At 38.3% G+C, this 14929-nt stretch overlaps 1 protein-coding gene across 5 annotated transcripts in view; it reads left to right on the top strand.

The window, feature by feature from the left end:
- ORC2 (origin recognition complex subunit 2) overlaps positions 1 to 11435 on the top strand; it is a 50789-nt gene extending 39354 nt beyond the window's left edge. For all 5 annotated transcript variants that reach the window (XM_058549564.1, XM_058549566.1, XM_058549562.1 and 2 more), the window contains 5 exons: positions 1879 to 2025; positions 2610 to 2781; positions 6382 to 6443; positions 7137 to 7255; positions 9644 to 11435. In XM_058549564.1, the coding sequence (XP_058405547.1) occupies positions 1879 to 2025; positions 2610 to 2781; positions 6382 to 6443; positions 7137 to 7255; positions 9644 to 9730 (587 nt within the window). In that variant the 3' untranslated portion in view covers positions 9731 to 11435. The remainder of the gene's footprint in view (positions 1 to 1878; positions 2026 to 2609; positions 2782 to 6381; positions 6444 to 7136; positions 7256 to 9643) is intronic.
- The last annotated feature ends 3494 nt before the right edge of the window (positions 11436 to 14929 follow it).

The raw sequence follows: 14929 nt of genomic DNA, 5'->3' as shown, positions 1-14929 counted from the left end.
TCAAAGATCACTGATCACGGATCATCGTAACAAATATAATAATAATGAAAATTTTGAAATATTGCAAGAATTACCAAAATGTGACACAGAGACACGAAGTGAGCACCTGCTGTTGGAAAAATGGTGCTGATAGACACCTCGACACGGGGCTGCCACAGACCTTCAATTCGTAAAAAACACAGTATCTGTGAAGTACAACAAAGTGAGGTATGCCTGTATATAGTATATATTATACATATTATTTATAATACTGTGATAAATATATTTATACAAAAATATAATTGTATAATTTATAATTGTATAATATAAATGTTTTATGCACAGATATACAATATAAATATGTAATTATGAATTATAATTTTATATATGCATAATTATATATGTGTTTTATTTTTATATTGTATTTTATTTTATATTGTATATATTTATATGCTATATATTTAATATTATGTACAATATGTACATATTGTATATTAATACAGTATGTATTGTACTATAAGATACAATATAAAATATATTTTGCATATTTACATGTAATTTAAATGTTTATTTATGTATAATTTAAATACTGTTGACTGTGGTGGCTTCTGGAGTTACAGGAACCTTGAACCTTCTAAAGGTGTCATCTCAGAATGTTTGTCACTATATTGTCTTTCTAGTCCTCCTCCTCCCAGTGGAGGAGCACTTTACTTATTCTCTCTGACAGGCTCATCCTCCACCATAAGTGCCAAATGTCCCCTTCCTTAGCAACCCCTGAGAGACCACCAATGGCTGTTAAATGTGTATAGCACTTCTATCTTAAGAAAAGAATTTACCTGAGTCCACTGCCCTTCCACACTATGTCCCTGTTTCAGTATGACTTCAGAGTTTTTGAAGACATGTCCTGCTTTCTATTTTTTACCTATTTCCTTCTTAATTTCTTGCTTCTGTGCTACCTGAACTGTGTGCTGGAAGATCACCTGTAATTTCCTTTCTACTAACCTCATTGACCTTGGCTCATCCTTTATCTTGATCTCTGCAGTATTTGATGGTGTTGACAGCTCCATCCTCCAGATCTTTCTTCATTGACTTTTTTTTTTTTTTTTTTTTTTGTGAGGAGATCAGCCCTGTGCTAACATCCGCCAATCCTCCTCTTTTTTTGCTGAGGAAGACGGCCCTGGGCTAACATCCGTGCCCATCTTCCTCCACTTTATATGGGACGCCGCCACAGCATGGCTTGCCAAGCAGTGCATAGGTGCGCGCCCGGGGTTCCGAACCAGCGAACCCCGGGCCGCCGCAGCGGAGCGCGCGCACTTAACCGCTTGCGCCACCGGGCCGGCCCCCTTTCTTCATTGACTTTTATGATATTTTACTTCTCTGACCTTCCTGATGCCTTGAGCAATATCCTAAACCCCTCCCCTCCCTTTTTTTGTCTCCTTTAGCTTTGTGATAATCAAGATTTTCTATATTATCTCTTAATGCGAACTCGTGTGTGTGTGTGTGTGTGTGTGTGTCCGTGTGTCCCTTCACTCCCACCTTGCAGTTGAACATGCACAGATTCACCTCCAGTCCAATATGCATCTTGCCTTGTTTCCTATGCCTTATTAAAACTGCTGTCTTTATGATCTGATTCAAGTGCTAACCATTCCCGTTAAGTCTCTAGCCATAGTGTCTAGCACCTGCTGATTTCCAATGAATTTCTTTTGTTTTAGGACTTTAATAATGTCTTACCTGTTTTATGAGTGACTGACTTATCTTCTCAAATAAATTGCGTACCCCTAGCAATAGTTATTTAGTCCTATAATACTTTGATATGTTCTTTAACACATAGGCATTGTGTGTGATAGGGACTTCACAAATACTCATTGAAAGTAACAATTGAATTCTCTTTACTTTTAGATTCTTCTTTAGAACTCTTCCTTCTTATCCACAATTTGGATAGCCAGATGTTGAGAGGAGACAAAAGCCAGCAAGTTATTGGACAGTTGTCATCTTTACGTAACATATACCTTATAGCATCTATTGATCACCTCAATGCTCCTCTCAGTAAGTTAAATATTACTATTTTTCTTTCTTGAGATATCAGTCTTAGAAAATTAATTTTCTTAGTGTTGTAAGTCACAATATTTTTATTGTTTTTCAGTACACTTTTCCTTTGTTGCGTGTTCGAAGACACAGGTTGCCAAAAATATAGGTGTCCTCAATCTGATTTAGAACATAATCCTTGGAAATAAAAATTCAGATTCTAAAGTGGGTGTTTTACACCTAAAGTTTCATGAAGGAGAGGAGACTCAACTATTATTTTGGTCTCTTTTTACTAATTTTTTTATGCATTTAATTCAGAGACTTTGTGATAATCCTATAAAACAAAATGTTAAGTTATTAATTTTTTAAAAGAATGCCTTGGTAGCACTAATATATTTTAGTTTGTATTTAATATACAATTAAAGATTCAGATGTGGACTGACAATGAAATTAGGTTGTGAGGTACTGATTTGGATGGGGATATGGCAAAAATGAAAGATTTCAGGATTCATGTTTTATTTAATGCTTTCTCATTCTTTCTAGAGTGGAATCTAGTAACATGACAATAATTAGTAATTCTTGTTTTCTTTGATCATGTGCTCTAGTGTGGGATCATGCAAAGCAGAGTCTTTATAACTGGCTCTGGTATGAAACTACCACATATAGTCCTTATACTGAAGAAACCTCCTATGAGAATTCTCTTCTGGTTAAACAGTCTGGATCACTGCCACTTAGTTCCCTAACTCATGTCTTACGAAGCCTTACCCCTAATGCAAGGTAAGAAGAAAACTATAGTTTTATTTTTTCAAAAACTGTACATTTTAAGATACATGCTACTAGGTTTTAATGGCATTACTAAAGTCCCTACTTAGTTTGAAGGATTAAGAGAAATAGTAGTAGTAATGTTGCAGTACTGAGTTATACAATAGGCAGATTACTCAATAGTAGTCTACCGAATTGCCCAATAATAAAGCAGGAGGACCAACATTTTTTTCTTAATAGATTTTTATATTTCTGAATAAGAACAACTCAGTGATCATGGTGGAGGAAAAAGCAGAATTTTGATGAATTTTACTTAAATTTGATGGTTATTTTTTTATACCTTTACTGAGGTATAATTGATATACAAAGAACTGCACATATTTAATGTGCATAATTTGGTGAGTTTGGACATATGTAAATACCCATGATATATTTGATGGTTATTTTTAATTAATATTGAACATTATGATTCAGACATGGGGCACTTTACATGAAATAGCTCATTTGATCCTCATAACCCCTCTAAGGTAGAAAGTAAAAGGCATAGAGATTTTGATCCAAATCTGCCTGGCTCCAAAGCTCCTGCTCTTAAACATCTTTGTGTAATGTTTCCAACAAAGCCCTTTCAGCAGCCTAACCAAGAGGCATATCTAAATTAATAAAAGCTACAAAAAGCTGGATATAGCATAGGCCAGCAAAAATTAAATTGCATGATAATTAACCTGTTGAAAGAGGCTTTTAGTAGCAAACTCCCCCCAAAAGCATAGAATTCTAGAACTATTTTTAGCTAGATGAAGTGTTAAAAAACAACAAACCTTGTTGAGGATAGATAAGATTTGAATAGGTGAAGAGTAATATTGTGTTCTTGGATAAGTGAACTGTATATTATATAATTTTATTTATTTATTTATTTTTCCCCCAAAGCCCCAGTAGATAGTTGTATGTCATAGCTGCACATCCTTCTAGTTGCCGTTTGTGGGACGCGGCCTCAGCATGGCCGGAGAAGCAGTGCGTTGGTGCGCGCCTGGGATCCGAACCCGTGCCGCCAGCAGCGGAGCGCACACACTTAACCACTAAGCCACGAGGCCGGCCCGTGAACTGTATATTATAAAGATAGCAGTTCCTCCCAAGTTAGAAATATATTAGACCTATAAATTAATCAAAATATAAATGATATTTTTATGTTTTAAATTTGACAGAAAATTCAAAGTTTCTTAAAGAATAAACAGGTGAGACTAGTACAGACTTTTTTTTTCTTTAAAGAGCATTGAGGGGACACTTCTGGTCAAGATGTCATAGTACTTTCATACATTAATTCAGCCTTTTTTGTTGCAATCATACAGTATAATAGATAAAATATAAAACAACAAAAAATAAAAAGAGAGAGCCTGGCTCAAAAATGATCTTGAGGGCCGGCCCTGTGGCCTAGTGGTTAAGATCAGCGCACTCCACTTAAGCAGCCTGGGTTTGGTTCCTGGGCACAGACCTACACCACTTAGTGGTGGCCATGCTGTGGTGGCGACCCACATACAAAATAGAGGAAGACTGGCACAGATGTTAGCTCCGGGCGAATCTTCCTCAAGCAAAAAAAAAAAAAAAAGTAAACATCTCAATGGAACAGAATCATAAAGCAGTGAGAGTTGAAGCCACAGCCCAGCTGCATTCTGGATCTAGAAGCAGCATTGGCAGCCATGAGTTTGACTTGTGTGGGGTACTAGCCATGTGACAACGTCAGTTAGTATCCAAACCTGGACATTTTGTTCAGGACAAGTGCTAAACCGGACAGGATGGTAGATGTAAACATAAAAAGCATGTAAAACAATATTATATAGTGTTCAATTTTTTGTATCAATATGAATAAAATTTTATAATGTACAGAATTAGGTATCAAAAGTACCTAATTCAGGAGAGTACTGACCCTGGAAGACAAGGGAGGGGAATAGATACAGGATGGGGTACACAGGAACTTTCAAATAGATCTTTTTTTTTTTTGCTAGCAACTTCTTTTCTATTTATTTATTTTTCTTTTACGTGTATCTGGTTTTTTAAAAACTTTTTGCTTTGAAATAATTACAGATTCACAGAAGGCTACAAAGAAATGTACAGGGAAGTCCTGAGCACCCCTTTCCCAACCACCCTTCACGCCAGCATCTCACACCACAGTGCAGTGTTAAGACAAGAATCTGACATTGGCACGATCCATAGGGCTTATTCAGATCTCACCGTTGATACGTGCACTCGTTTGTGTGTGTGTACTTAGCTCTGCGCAGTTTTGTCACGTGTAGCCTTGGCATAACTACCACACAATCAAGGTACTCAACTGTATCTTGATACTCAACAGGACTCCCTCGTGTTAACCCTCAAATGCTAATTTTAATGAATTGTGTTACTCTATCAAGTTGCTTTTGTACACTTAAAGATAAGATTAGCATTGTATTAATATTGAAATATGCGTTAAATGGGTCTCTAATGAAAATTTTTGGTGGAACTGGGAGCAGAAAAAGTCTTCATTCAATTTTACTATTACACTTACTGCTAATGGACCATTGCAAGTTGTTACATATAAAGTTGGGGATCCATACAATATAAATACTCAGAACATTAAATGTGCTGCTGACTGTTCTAATGCAAATATTTTTTAGTTTGGCATACCTAAATGTCTGTGTGGTAGTCTTCAACACTTTCTTTTTTAATTTAAACTATTTTGAAATTTTTCTTCATTTTGCAACCTTCAGTATCATTTAGTCTTTACTTGGAATGAATGTGATTGATTAAAAATCTTAACCAAAATTTAGCTGTGGAGTCAGTGGCGGTACCAAATTATAAAGTGGTCATTCAGACGACCTAAAATATGCTTACAGTAATTATTCTAGATTATCGTAAAAATGAAAATGCAAAGGTTTAAAATTTTTGCCACACCCAAGGATTCCTGGGAATCTTAGTTTGTGTAACACTGCATCCAACCCCATAATTCCACTTGGTACACCCTCCTACAGAAATAATTCAAAATATGAAAGAATATTTATGTACAATTTTATTTAATGTGGAGTTATTTTTAATAGTTAAAATTGGAAGTAATGTAAACATCAAAACCAGTGGGGAAATGGTAAGTTTATGATATGATAGATGAGCAGCCATTTTAAAAATGGTTTGGGAAGAGATTTTAAAGACACGGAGAAATTAGTAAGTGAAAAGGTGAGGTTTAAATGGTATAAACCATATAGAAATGCGTAAATTCATGTGTTTCCACCTGCCTCCTTCCACAGAGATTTGAGAGAGCAGCACACACAGATACAATCTCCACATCAAATGTTAGTGGCTGTTGTTTTAGGGTTATGGGATTGATATTTTCCTTTTTGGATTTTATTATATATTCCAAGTTTTCTATAGTAGACTAACCTGTAATTTGAAAAAAAAATACTCGTAGATTTTCCTTAAAGGGAAATTCAAAAGCTCCTTTTCAAGAAGGCCAGGATATGATGTTCCTTGGAGAAAGGAACAGAAGATAATGCATACAGGCCAAGTATTTTACTCTTATTGTGTGTTTTACTACCAGCTGTTATCTTTTATGTTGACATTTTGGGTTTCAATTCCTGTTTTTGTTTTTGTCCTTAGGGGGATTTTCAGGCTCCTAATCAAGTATCAGCTGGACAACCAGGAGAACCCTTCTTACACTGGTATCCAGTCTTGAGGATGTTCAGTTGTCTGACTTCTGTTTCACCCCATAAATTCCTTTTTCTGGAACTAATACTAGCACTACAGTTTTTCACAGCAGTAAATGAAAGGTTTGCTCTGTGATCAGTATGTCTGCCACATAGCACATCTTCAGACCCTACAGAGACACTGCTGAACAGGCTGTTTGCCAATGTGAATTGAAAGACAAACCTAGCTTACTCTTTAAATTTCCTATGCCAGCTGTGAATATGTGTCTACCAATTACCTATATTTCATATGGGCATCTTAGGAGATTTCCTTCCCCTTGAGTAAAAATAGTGTTAATTTAAACAAGCATTTTAATAATCATTGAGTTCTCATGACTTACTAGTTCCCTCTTTAAAAGTCAACTTTATCCATGCTGTTTAAAACTGCCCACAGGATTATTTTATACTTGGTCACAGTTGACTACTTTCAGCCAATCAGTTCTCTTTTAAAAATATAAGCCACAGTGTATAACAACTAAGTGTTCTCTAGTTTTGCTTCTTCCAGAGGTACTTAAAACTTTAATCAATACTTACTGACTGTTTTGACATACTATGGCAAGAGCATTCTTTTCTGTGTTCTTTGGTATGGGTATCCATATATGGGGTCATGTCTTAAAAGCTGACTTATGTTCACTTAAGTGAACTTATATCTCCTTTTGAACTCTCCAGGACTTTCTTTTCAAGATTTTTACCAGCAGTGTCGGGAAGCATTCCTTGTCAATAGCGATCTGACACTTCGGGCCCAGTTAACTGAATTTAGGGACCACAAGCTTATAAGAACAAAGAAGGTGAGACTTTGCTGTTGCAGTGTTGTATGCCAGAAATAGTGTATATTATTTCCTTAGGGACAAGTATGCCTTTGACCCAGATCTGATTATGAAACTGAGGTTCCATGATGGTTCACAAGGATCCATCTAGGCAATGTGCCATTTGAGTTCTGTAGGAGATATGGTAGAAGTAGTCTGCTTCAGAGCAGAGCAGAAAACTTACAAGTTCTAGTCCAGAGTAATAGGCCATTAGAAATGTATTATGAATCAAATAACTTCTATTCCGTTCTCCCTTTCTTCCTTCCACCCCATTCATTAATCCGATTTATACTTATTGAGCACTAACTATATATCAGATATTACACTAAGTGTTAGGATACAGTAGTAAGCAAAAACCTAAGTCCTTTTCTCATAGAGCTTAAAGTCTAATGGAGGAGATGGACACTTGTTGAATAATCACACACATGTAAAATTTTAACTGTGCTAAGTCCTATGATCAGAAGGTACATGGTTCTGAAAGAGCATATTAATATAGGTAGATTTGACCCAGTTATGGATATCTGAAGAGACCACTGAGCTGAGATCTAAAGGAAGACTAGGAGATAACTAGTCAGAGAGGGACGGGAAGAGTATTCCAGGCAGGAACAGCATGTAAAGAGACCCTGGAACAAAAAGAAGGCAGCATGGCATAAGATGAGGCTGAAAAAATAGTGATGTAAGGGTTAGACCATGCATGACTTTTAGGCCAAGGAGAGGATTTTAATCTTTATTCTAAAATAATGGCAAGTCATTAAAAAAGTTGTTCTGACTCTGGTATGGAGAGTGGAATGGGGCAGAGTGGGATGTGGATTGTCAAAAGTCGATGCACAGGGACCAGTGAGGAAGGTGTTAGTAGTCTGTGTGAGATGATGGTAACTTGGGCTAGGGTGAAGAGAGCAAAGTGGTTAGATTCAAGATATACTTAGGCAAATTGACAAGAATTGTTGATAGATTGGATATGGAAACCAAGGGAAAGGCAAGTGTGAAGAATAATCCCTTGTTTCTGGCTTGCATAACCAGAGAGATGGGGGGATCCCTGGATGAGAAACTGGAAGGGCAACATTTTTGGGGAGACACATGAGTTCATGATCTTAGTATGTTTGGACTTAGCATGGACTCATTCTCCTGAACTTATCGTGAACTCACTCTGAGGTTCCTTTGAGATTCCTCAGAAATGTCAATGAGGCAGTTGGATTCCTGGGACAAGAAACCAGAGGGAAGATCTGGGTTAGAGATACAAGAGTGTTGATTCCTACGTATTTAGCTTGTAGCTGAAACCAGGCATTGGTGGGACTACCAAGAGACAGGACATAGAATGAGCTTAGCGGGCCAGGAACTAAGCCTAGAAATGTGACATTTACTAGCCAAGGAGAAGATAAGGCTGCAGAGGTGAAAGAAACAGCCAGAGAGCCGAGAGGAAAACCAGGGTATGATGTCACAGAAGCCAGGAGAAGCCTGTTTCAAGGAGGAAAGAATGGTCAGCAGTGTCAGGTGCTGCAGAGAGGCCAAAAAAGGTGAAGACTGAAAATATCTATTGGATTTAGGAATATGGACTTCCTTGTGGTCTAAGCAAAAGCTCTTTTTGGTGACATGATAATGGTGGCAGTAGCTAGGTTGCACTGGGTTGAGTAAAACGTGAGGAAATGGAGACCACCATTTATAGACAGCTCTTCTGGAAAGGTGTAGCGGTTGGGTGATAGTTGGAGAGGAAGGAGGAGTCAAGTAAAGGTTATTTGAAAAGGGGAGGTCCCTGAAAGTACTGAAAAGCCAACGGGGAGGATCCAGTTGAAAGGAGGATAAAAGAACAGAGAGGTCGGGCACCCGGTGGTGTAGCGGTTACTTGCGCGTGCTCCACTTCAGTGGCCCGGGGTTCGCCAGTTTGGATCTTGAGCACGGACCTACTCACCGCTCATCAAGCCACAGTGTGGTGGCATCCCATATATAAGAGCTACAACTCTACAACTATGATACACGACTATGTGCTGGGGATTTGGGGAGAAAAAGGAAAAAGGAAAAAAAAAAGAGGAAGATTGGCAACAAATGTTAGCGTAAGGCCAATCTTCCTTAAAAAAAAAAAGAGTAAAAAAAAAACCAGAGAGATCAATACTGTAAGATTCTAGGAAGAGCAGGAGAGTGAAGAAAATAAATATCCACCTACTCACCCTCTAGTCTTTTCTCCCACTGTGGTTTGACTAAACTCTGTATTTAAGTAGATATATCCGCCTGTGTGCCCTTTCGCCTTAATTTTTATACTTCTTTATTTATATAAAGTATTAAGGAAATGAAATCCATTTTTTGTTTAACCTACAATAGGATTCAAGTATATTTCTTAGGGATGACTAACATCCAGTGTCTCCTTACATCTTTTAGGGAACTGATGGAGTGGAATATTTATTAATTCCTGTTGACAGTGGAACATTGACTGATTTCCTGGAGAAGGAAGAAGAGGAGTCTTGAAGCCGTCCTTCCTCTTGAGTCTTCTGTGAGGGGTTGACGTACTCCAGCTGCCACTCCTCTAGTCTGAAGTGTTGTGTTTACATACGGCGTTACTCTTTTTCCAGTGTACATGATTTAAAATTGGAAGGGGGAGTGTCACCAGTTAGAACCTTGGTTAGCCTGGCTGGTGTATTATCGCTAGTACTATGCATGGTCCTCAAGTTGGAGAAATTGTGCCTTTCATTCGTTACCTCTCTGGAGACGTCTTGCTGGAATGAACAGTGTGCTCAGGGACTATTTGGAACTGGATGTTTTTGAATTCTTTTATACTAGAGATGATATTATTCCTAATTTTTTGAGGGCCTTTTAACACTCCTGGAGCTGATTGTTCGCAAATGTGCTTGTTCCAGAGTGTGGAAGTACAAAGACATGGGCATCACGTAAACCTGCTTTGTTTGCTGTTGTGGGTGTCAGGACTGATGAGTGTAATGGAGAAGGCAGACCATCTCTTGCCATTTCTGAAATGGTTTAACAAAAGGTAGAAGTCTGGGAAGAAGTAGGTAACCCAGCTTTCTCCTTTTGGATTTAGGCTACATACTGGGGCCGGGAGAGGGGGCCTGACACTATTCAGTTGGGATGGTGGGAAAAGCATAATGAGTGTACAGGGTGTGTACCCACCCTAGAAAGCATACAAACAATCACAGACCATGGTATTCGGAACAGTTCCTGACTGTGCCATTACCTTCAGATACAAGTGAGAAGCCAGGCTAGAGAAATACAATCCTGAATTACATTTTAGTCACTGTTTTTAAGACAAGAGAAAATAAAAATCTAATTTTTCTTGTATATCAACATTTTTCTTTTCTTGAATAACATGCAGGTGAGTAGCATATTAATGACTGGCTTTAAATTAATCTTGATTTCTCTATCAAGTAGACCTAAAACTCACTGTAAGACATTTCAATTTTTTTCTTAAAGTGACAGTTTCAAGCCTCCTAAATATTTACAGGAGCTTTTGTCTTAGGAAAAAAAGGCTAGCCTTGGCCACTGTAGTCAGGTTATAGTCTTCACATACTCCCTGAATTATTTCATACTTGGAAGTGAAATTCTTTGTTTAAACATCACTGTAATAAAGTATGTATTGCATCAGCATTTTTCACTCATTTCTTATCTTGTAAAGCCCTTTCATGAAAATATTTCCCAAAATGCTCAGAATTTTTAAAATCATTTCTTTGTGGCATATAATGAATTTTGCTAAATCTGTATATTAAAGGTTTAGTCTTAATTACTAATCAAAATATTTAAACAAATTGTACATGAATATGATTCTAAAAAATTTTAATTGTACCAAAGGATATCCAGTGAATGAGTTTCACTCCTATTCCCTGATCGAGTCCCTTAGGCACCCCATGACGGCAGTGTCGTGTTCTTCCACAGGTATTCTATGCACAGGTAGGGGTATTTGTCCCTCTCTCCTTTTAAAAAAAAAAATGGTAGCATATGATACTTGCTGGTTTGCACCTTGCTTTTTTTGCTTAATATATCTAGTTTATAATAACTTACAGTATGAAAAAGTATACAAAATCTTTAATGACCTAATGTGCAAACTTTGCATTTGCCCTTAAATATCTACTGGTTTATTTTTTAATTTTTGTGTCTATACTATTTGCAGGCAGTATGTGTCAGTAGTCTACTACTAAATAAAAAGCCAATTTGGATAAAATCACTTTTTTAAACTTGTAGTACTGGTTTTTTACTAAAAATATCTTGAAGTGCTTCAAAGATTTTATGAGTGCATCTTACAGATCTGATGAAGACCTTGGCAGAATTACCATATGCTCTTCATTAGCCTGTGTCAGCATCAAAGTTCCTTAAGCTCCATCAGTTAGAGTCTGACTGCTGAGGTGCCAACTTCTGCTGTTCCTCCCTCTGGCAAGATGGAACCAACCTGAAACCTTGCCGGGTTTTTCTGGCTGCTCTTTTAATAAAATGGCTAAATAAATAAATAGGCCAAAAAGAGGCACAGGGGACACAGAACAGACATTTACACTCTGCAGACTTGACATAATGCTGAATTCCCTCGGCAGGGAGGGCTCAGTCCGTTCTTGTGATACTCCAGAAAGTGGCCTTTCTTAGCATTGCAGTTGTCACTTTAATATATGAACACTTCATTCTTATAAAAGATCACTGAGTTTGGGGGATGGTTGGTTAACAGATTTTGCTTAACTTTTTAAAAATAATTACGAGGGGCCGGCCCGGTGGCGCAAGCGGTTAAGTGCGCGCGCTCCGCTGCGGCGGCCCGGGGTTCACTGGTTCGGATCCCGGGCATGCACTGACGCACTGCTTGTCAGGCCATGCTGTGGCGGCGTCCCATATAAAGTGGAGGAAGATGGGCACCGATGTTAGCCCAGGGCCAGTCTTCCTCAGCAAAAAAAGAGGAGGATTGGCGGATGTTAGCACAGGGCTGATCTCCTCACAAAAAAAATAAAAAATAAAAAAATAATTACGAAACTTGACAAGTCTTTTTTCCCTCCAGCTAATTCAAATGTGGAGCCAGTAGCACTGTTGAGTGTATTTTCCTACATTCTAGGTGAGACGACTCTTCCAGCTGAGTCCTGAGAGGCCATCAGAGATTACGTGAGGCACAAGGGTCTGCCTTATCACAGACTGTGGCTCCTAAAAGCTGAGGGATGAATAAATTGTTACATAAATGGCTTTGTTCTCAGGCTTTTTGTAATTACTTGATTTCTCCCTTAGGAGAGTCTCCCACATTTTGATTTTTCAAATTGCTGTTAAACCATTTTAATTCATGTTTGTTGAGCACTTACTACATAGAAGGCTCTGCGCCAGAGTTGTGAGGATATGAAGATGAACTGTGAAATATCTATTCATAACACTTATGCTATTTAATAGCATTAAATGTTACAGTATCCTTAATGTGCTGAATAAAGTCAATTTGAAATAACGGGTGCTACGGAAAATATAACTTTAAATGTGAGTATAACAAAGCTCATTAGCAAATTTTCGTTAACTCTTTTGGCATATATCACCCTGGCCCTATATCCCAAGTATTCAGATCACCATGTCTACTTTTGCTACACAAAACATACCCTCAAAACGGCAGCATCAGCATCTCTTGGGAACTTAGAAATGCTTAGGCCCTACTCGAGCATCTGAATCTATCTGCATTTTAACTAAATCTCCAGATGTACTTGTGCACATTCAAGTCTGAAAAGCAATGCTATGTACAACTAAGCAATCAACACCTTAAAGAAAGTTAACAGTTCAGAAAACTTGTCAAGTGAAAGTAAAGAAGAATCTTCAGTGATACTTTATTTTTAAAAAACTACAAAGGATATATATTTGGCAGTATTTTTAGTTATTTAGAAATGCTGGCATGCCTGTAAAGAAACTTGAAAAATTACAAAAATAATGTCATTCTTTAAAAAAAAAACTATTTGGCAATAAGTATGTCCAATTATAAACAAATCCTTTGATCCAATCATTAGCCCCTTCTGGAACTCTAGCCAAAGGAATTCATCCACAACCTTCAATTCCATGAGATCCTTACTTGCATTACGAGCCACTGTTAAATCGCATCATACCATAAGTGCGCTATAAAAAAAAGGTTTCAGAGTCACTGGCACCAGGCTATTTCTTCAGCATCATCCCTGACCACACCTTTCTTCTTCCTTCCTGCTTTCCACCCTGACAATAATGAATTAATTACTTGGGCTTTTTCACTGTATTGTGCTGTTTCTCTACTTAATGCATTTGTTCAAGCTGTCCCTCTTGGCTGAGTTCCACTCCCTTTTCCCAGAAAACCTTCCCTACAAACCCTACGCCTATCCTTAGCATAGCTACTTAAGAGTTTATTCTAATTATCATCCAAATTTGTCGTATTCTCCTCACATGTATTCTCACATCTCTCGGGGCCCCATGTATGGATAGCAAATGATGACTGACTGAAGCAGACGGTTAAGACGCGCTCTCCTGGACACGGCTGACCCCCGCGCTGACCCCCGCGCCGGAGCTTTCCTCCCGGCTTGGGACACGTGGCCGATTCTCCTCCCACCTCCTTCCTTGGCTCCCCCTCCAGCCCTCTAATTGGGGACATGTCATAAGGTTCAGTCCTATTGGTTATTTCTGTAGGGAATCAATATTACCAGTGAACCACCAAGAATAACTTATAACTTAGGATCCCAAATCCTCCAGGAGATAAGATTGGTAGAAAAAGGGTCTTACAAAAGAAATGTAAAATTCTATGCTTTCTCATATTAGACAGCATTTTAAAAGATTTGCTTTTATCATTACCAAAGTAAAAAGCTCAGAAAAGAAACTGGAAATATGTATGAAAGTATTAAAAAGAAAAACCTCCCATCACACCACCCAGAGAAAATCACAGTTACAATGGTTCCTCTTCCTTGAGGATTTCTTCCATACGTCTTCTGTCAGTCTTCCGGCAGTGTACTTGGTTAAGAAGTAGCTAAGCAGGGGCTCTAGAGCAGAGTGCCTCAGGCCATGTCCTAGCGCCAGCATTTCCTAGCTGTGTGGCCTTGGGCAAACCACTTAACCTGTTTCCGTTTCCTGTCTGTAAAACGGGAATACCTATATGCTTGTTTATAAAGGATTCCAAGTGTTCATAAAGCACCTCGTAGGGTGCCTGGCACAAAATTAATACTGTGTGAGTAATCACTAGTATTATTTTGAAAGCTAACCATTTTTTTTTTTTTTTTTTTTTTTTTATTTGTGAGGAGATCAGCCCTGAGCTAACATCCGCCAATCCTCCTCTTTTTTTGCTGAGGAAGACGGCCCTGGGCTAACATCGGTGCCTATCTTCCTCCACTTTATATGGGACGCCGCCACAGCATGGCTTACCAAGCAGTGCGTCGGTGCGCGCCCGGGATCCGAACCAGCGAACCCCGGGCCGCCACAGCGGAGCGCGCGCACTTAACCGCTTGCGCCACCGGGCCGGCCCCAGAAAGCTAACCATTTTTATATATTACTAATATGATTACAGAAGAGTTACCTAAAAAGCAATAAAACAATAGTTATAGGAATAATGATCATGTATATTAAAAAAAAGAAAACATCCTGATAAGTCTCATCCGAATTCTGAAATTTAGGTGGGAAATTAGTGATCTACCAACAGTGATCTAGGATCCGGGGACATACAGACAGACCTCATCACCCCCTACAGGTGTTCCAATCCCAAGTTTT

This window comes from Diceros bicornis, chromosome 10 (genome assembly GCF_020826845.1).
Source record: "Diceros bicornis minor isolate mBicDic1 chromosome 10, mDicBic1.mat.cur, whole genome shotgun sequence".
NCBI lineage: Eukaryota > Metazoa > Chordata > Mammalia > Perissodactyla > Rhinocerotidae > Diceros > Diceros bicornis.
Note: the sequence above shows the minus strand (reverse complement) of the source record. Positions and strands in the feature narration are given on the sequence as shown.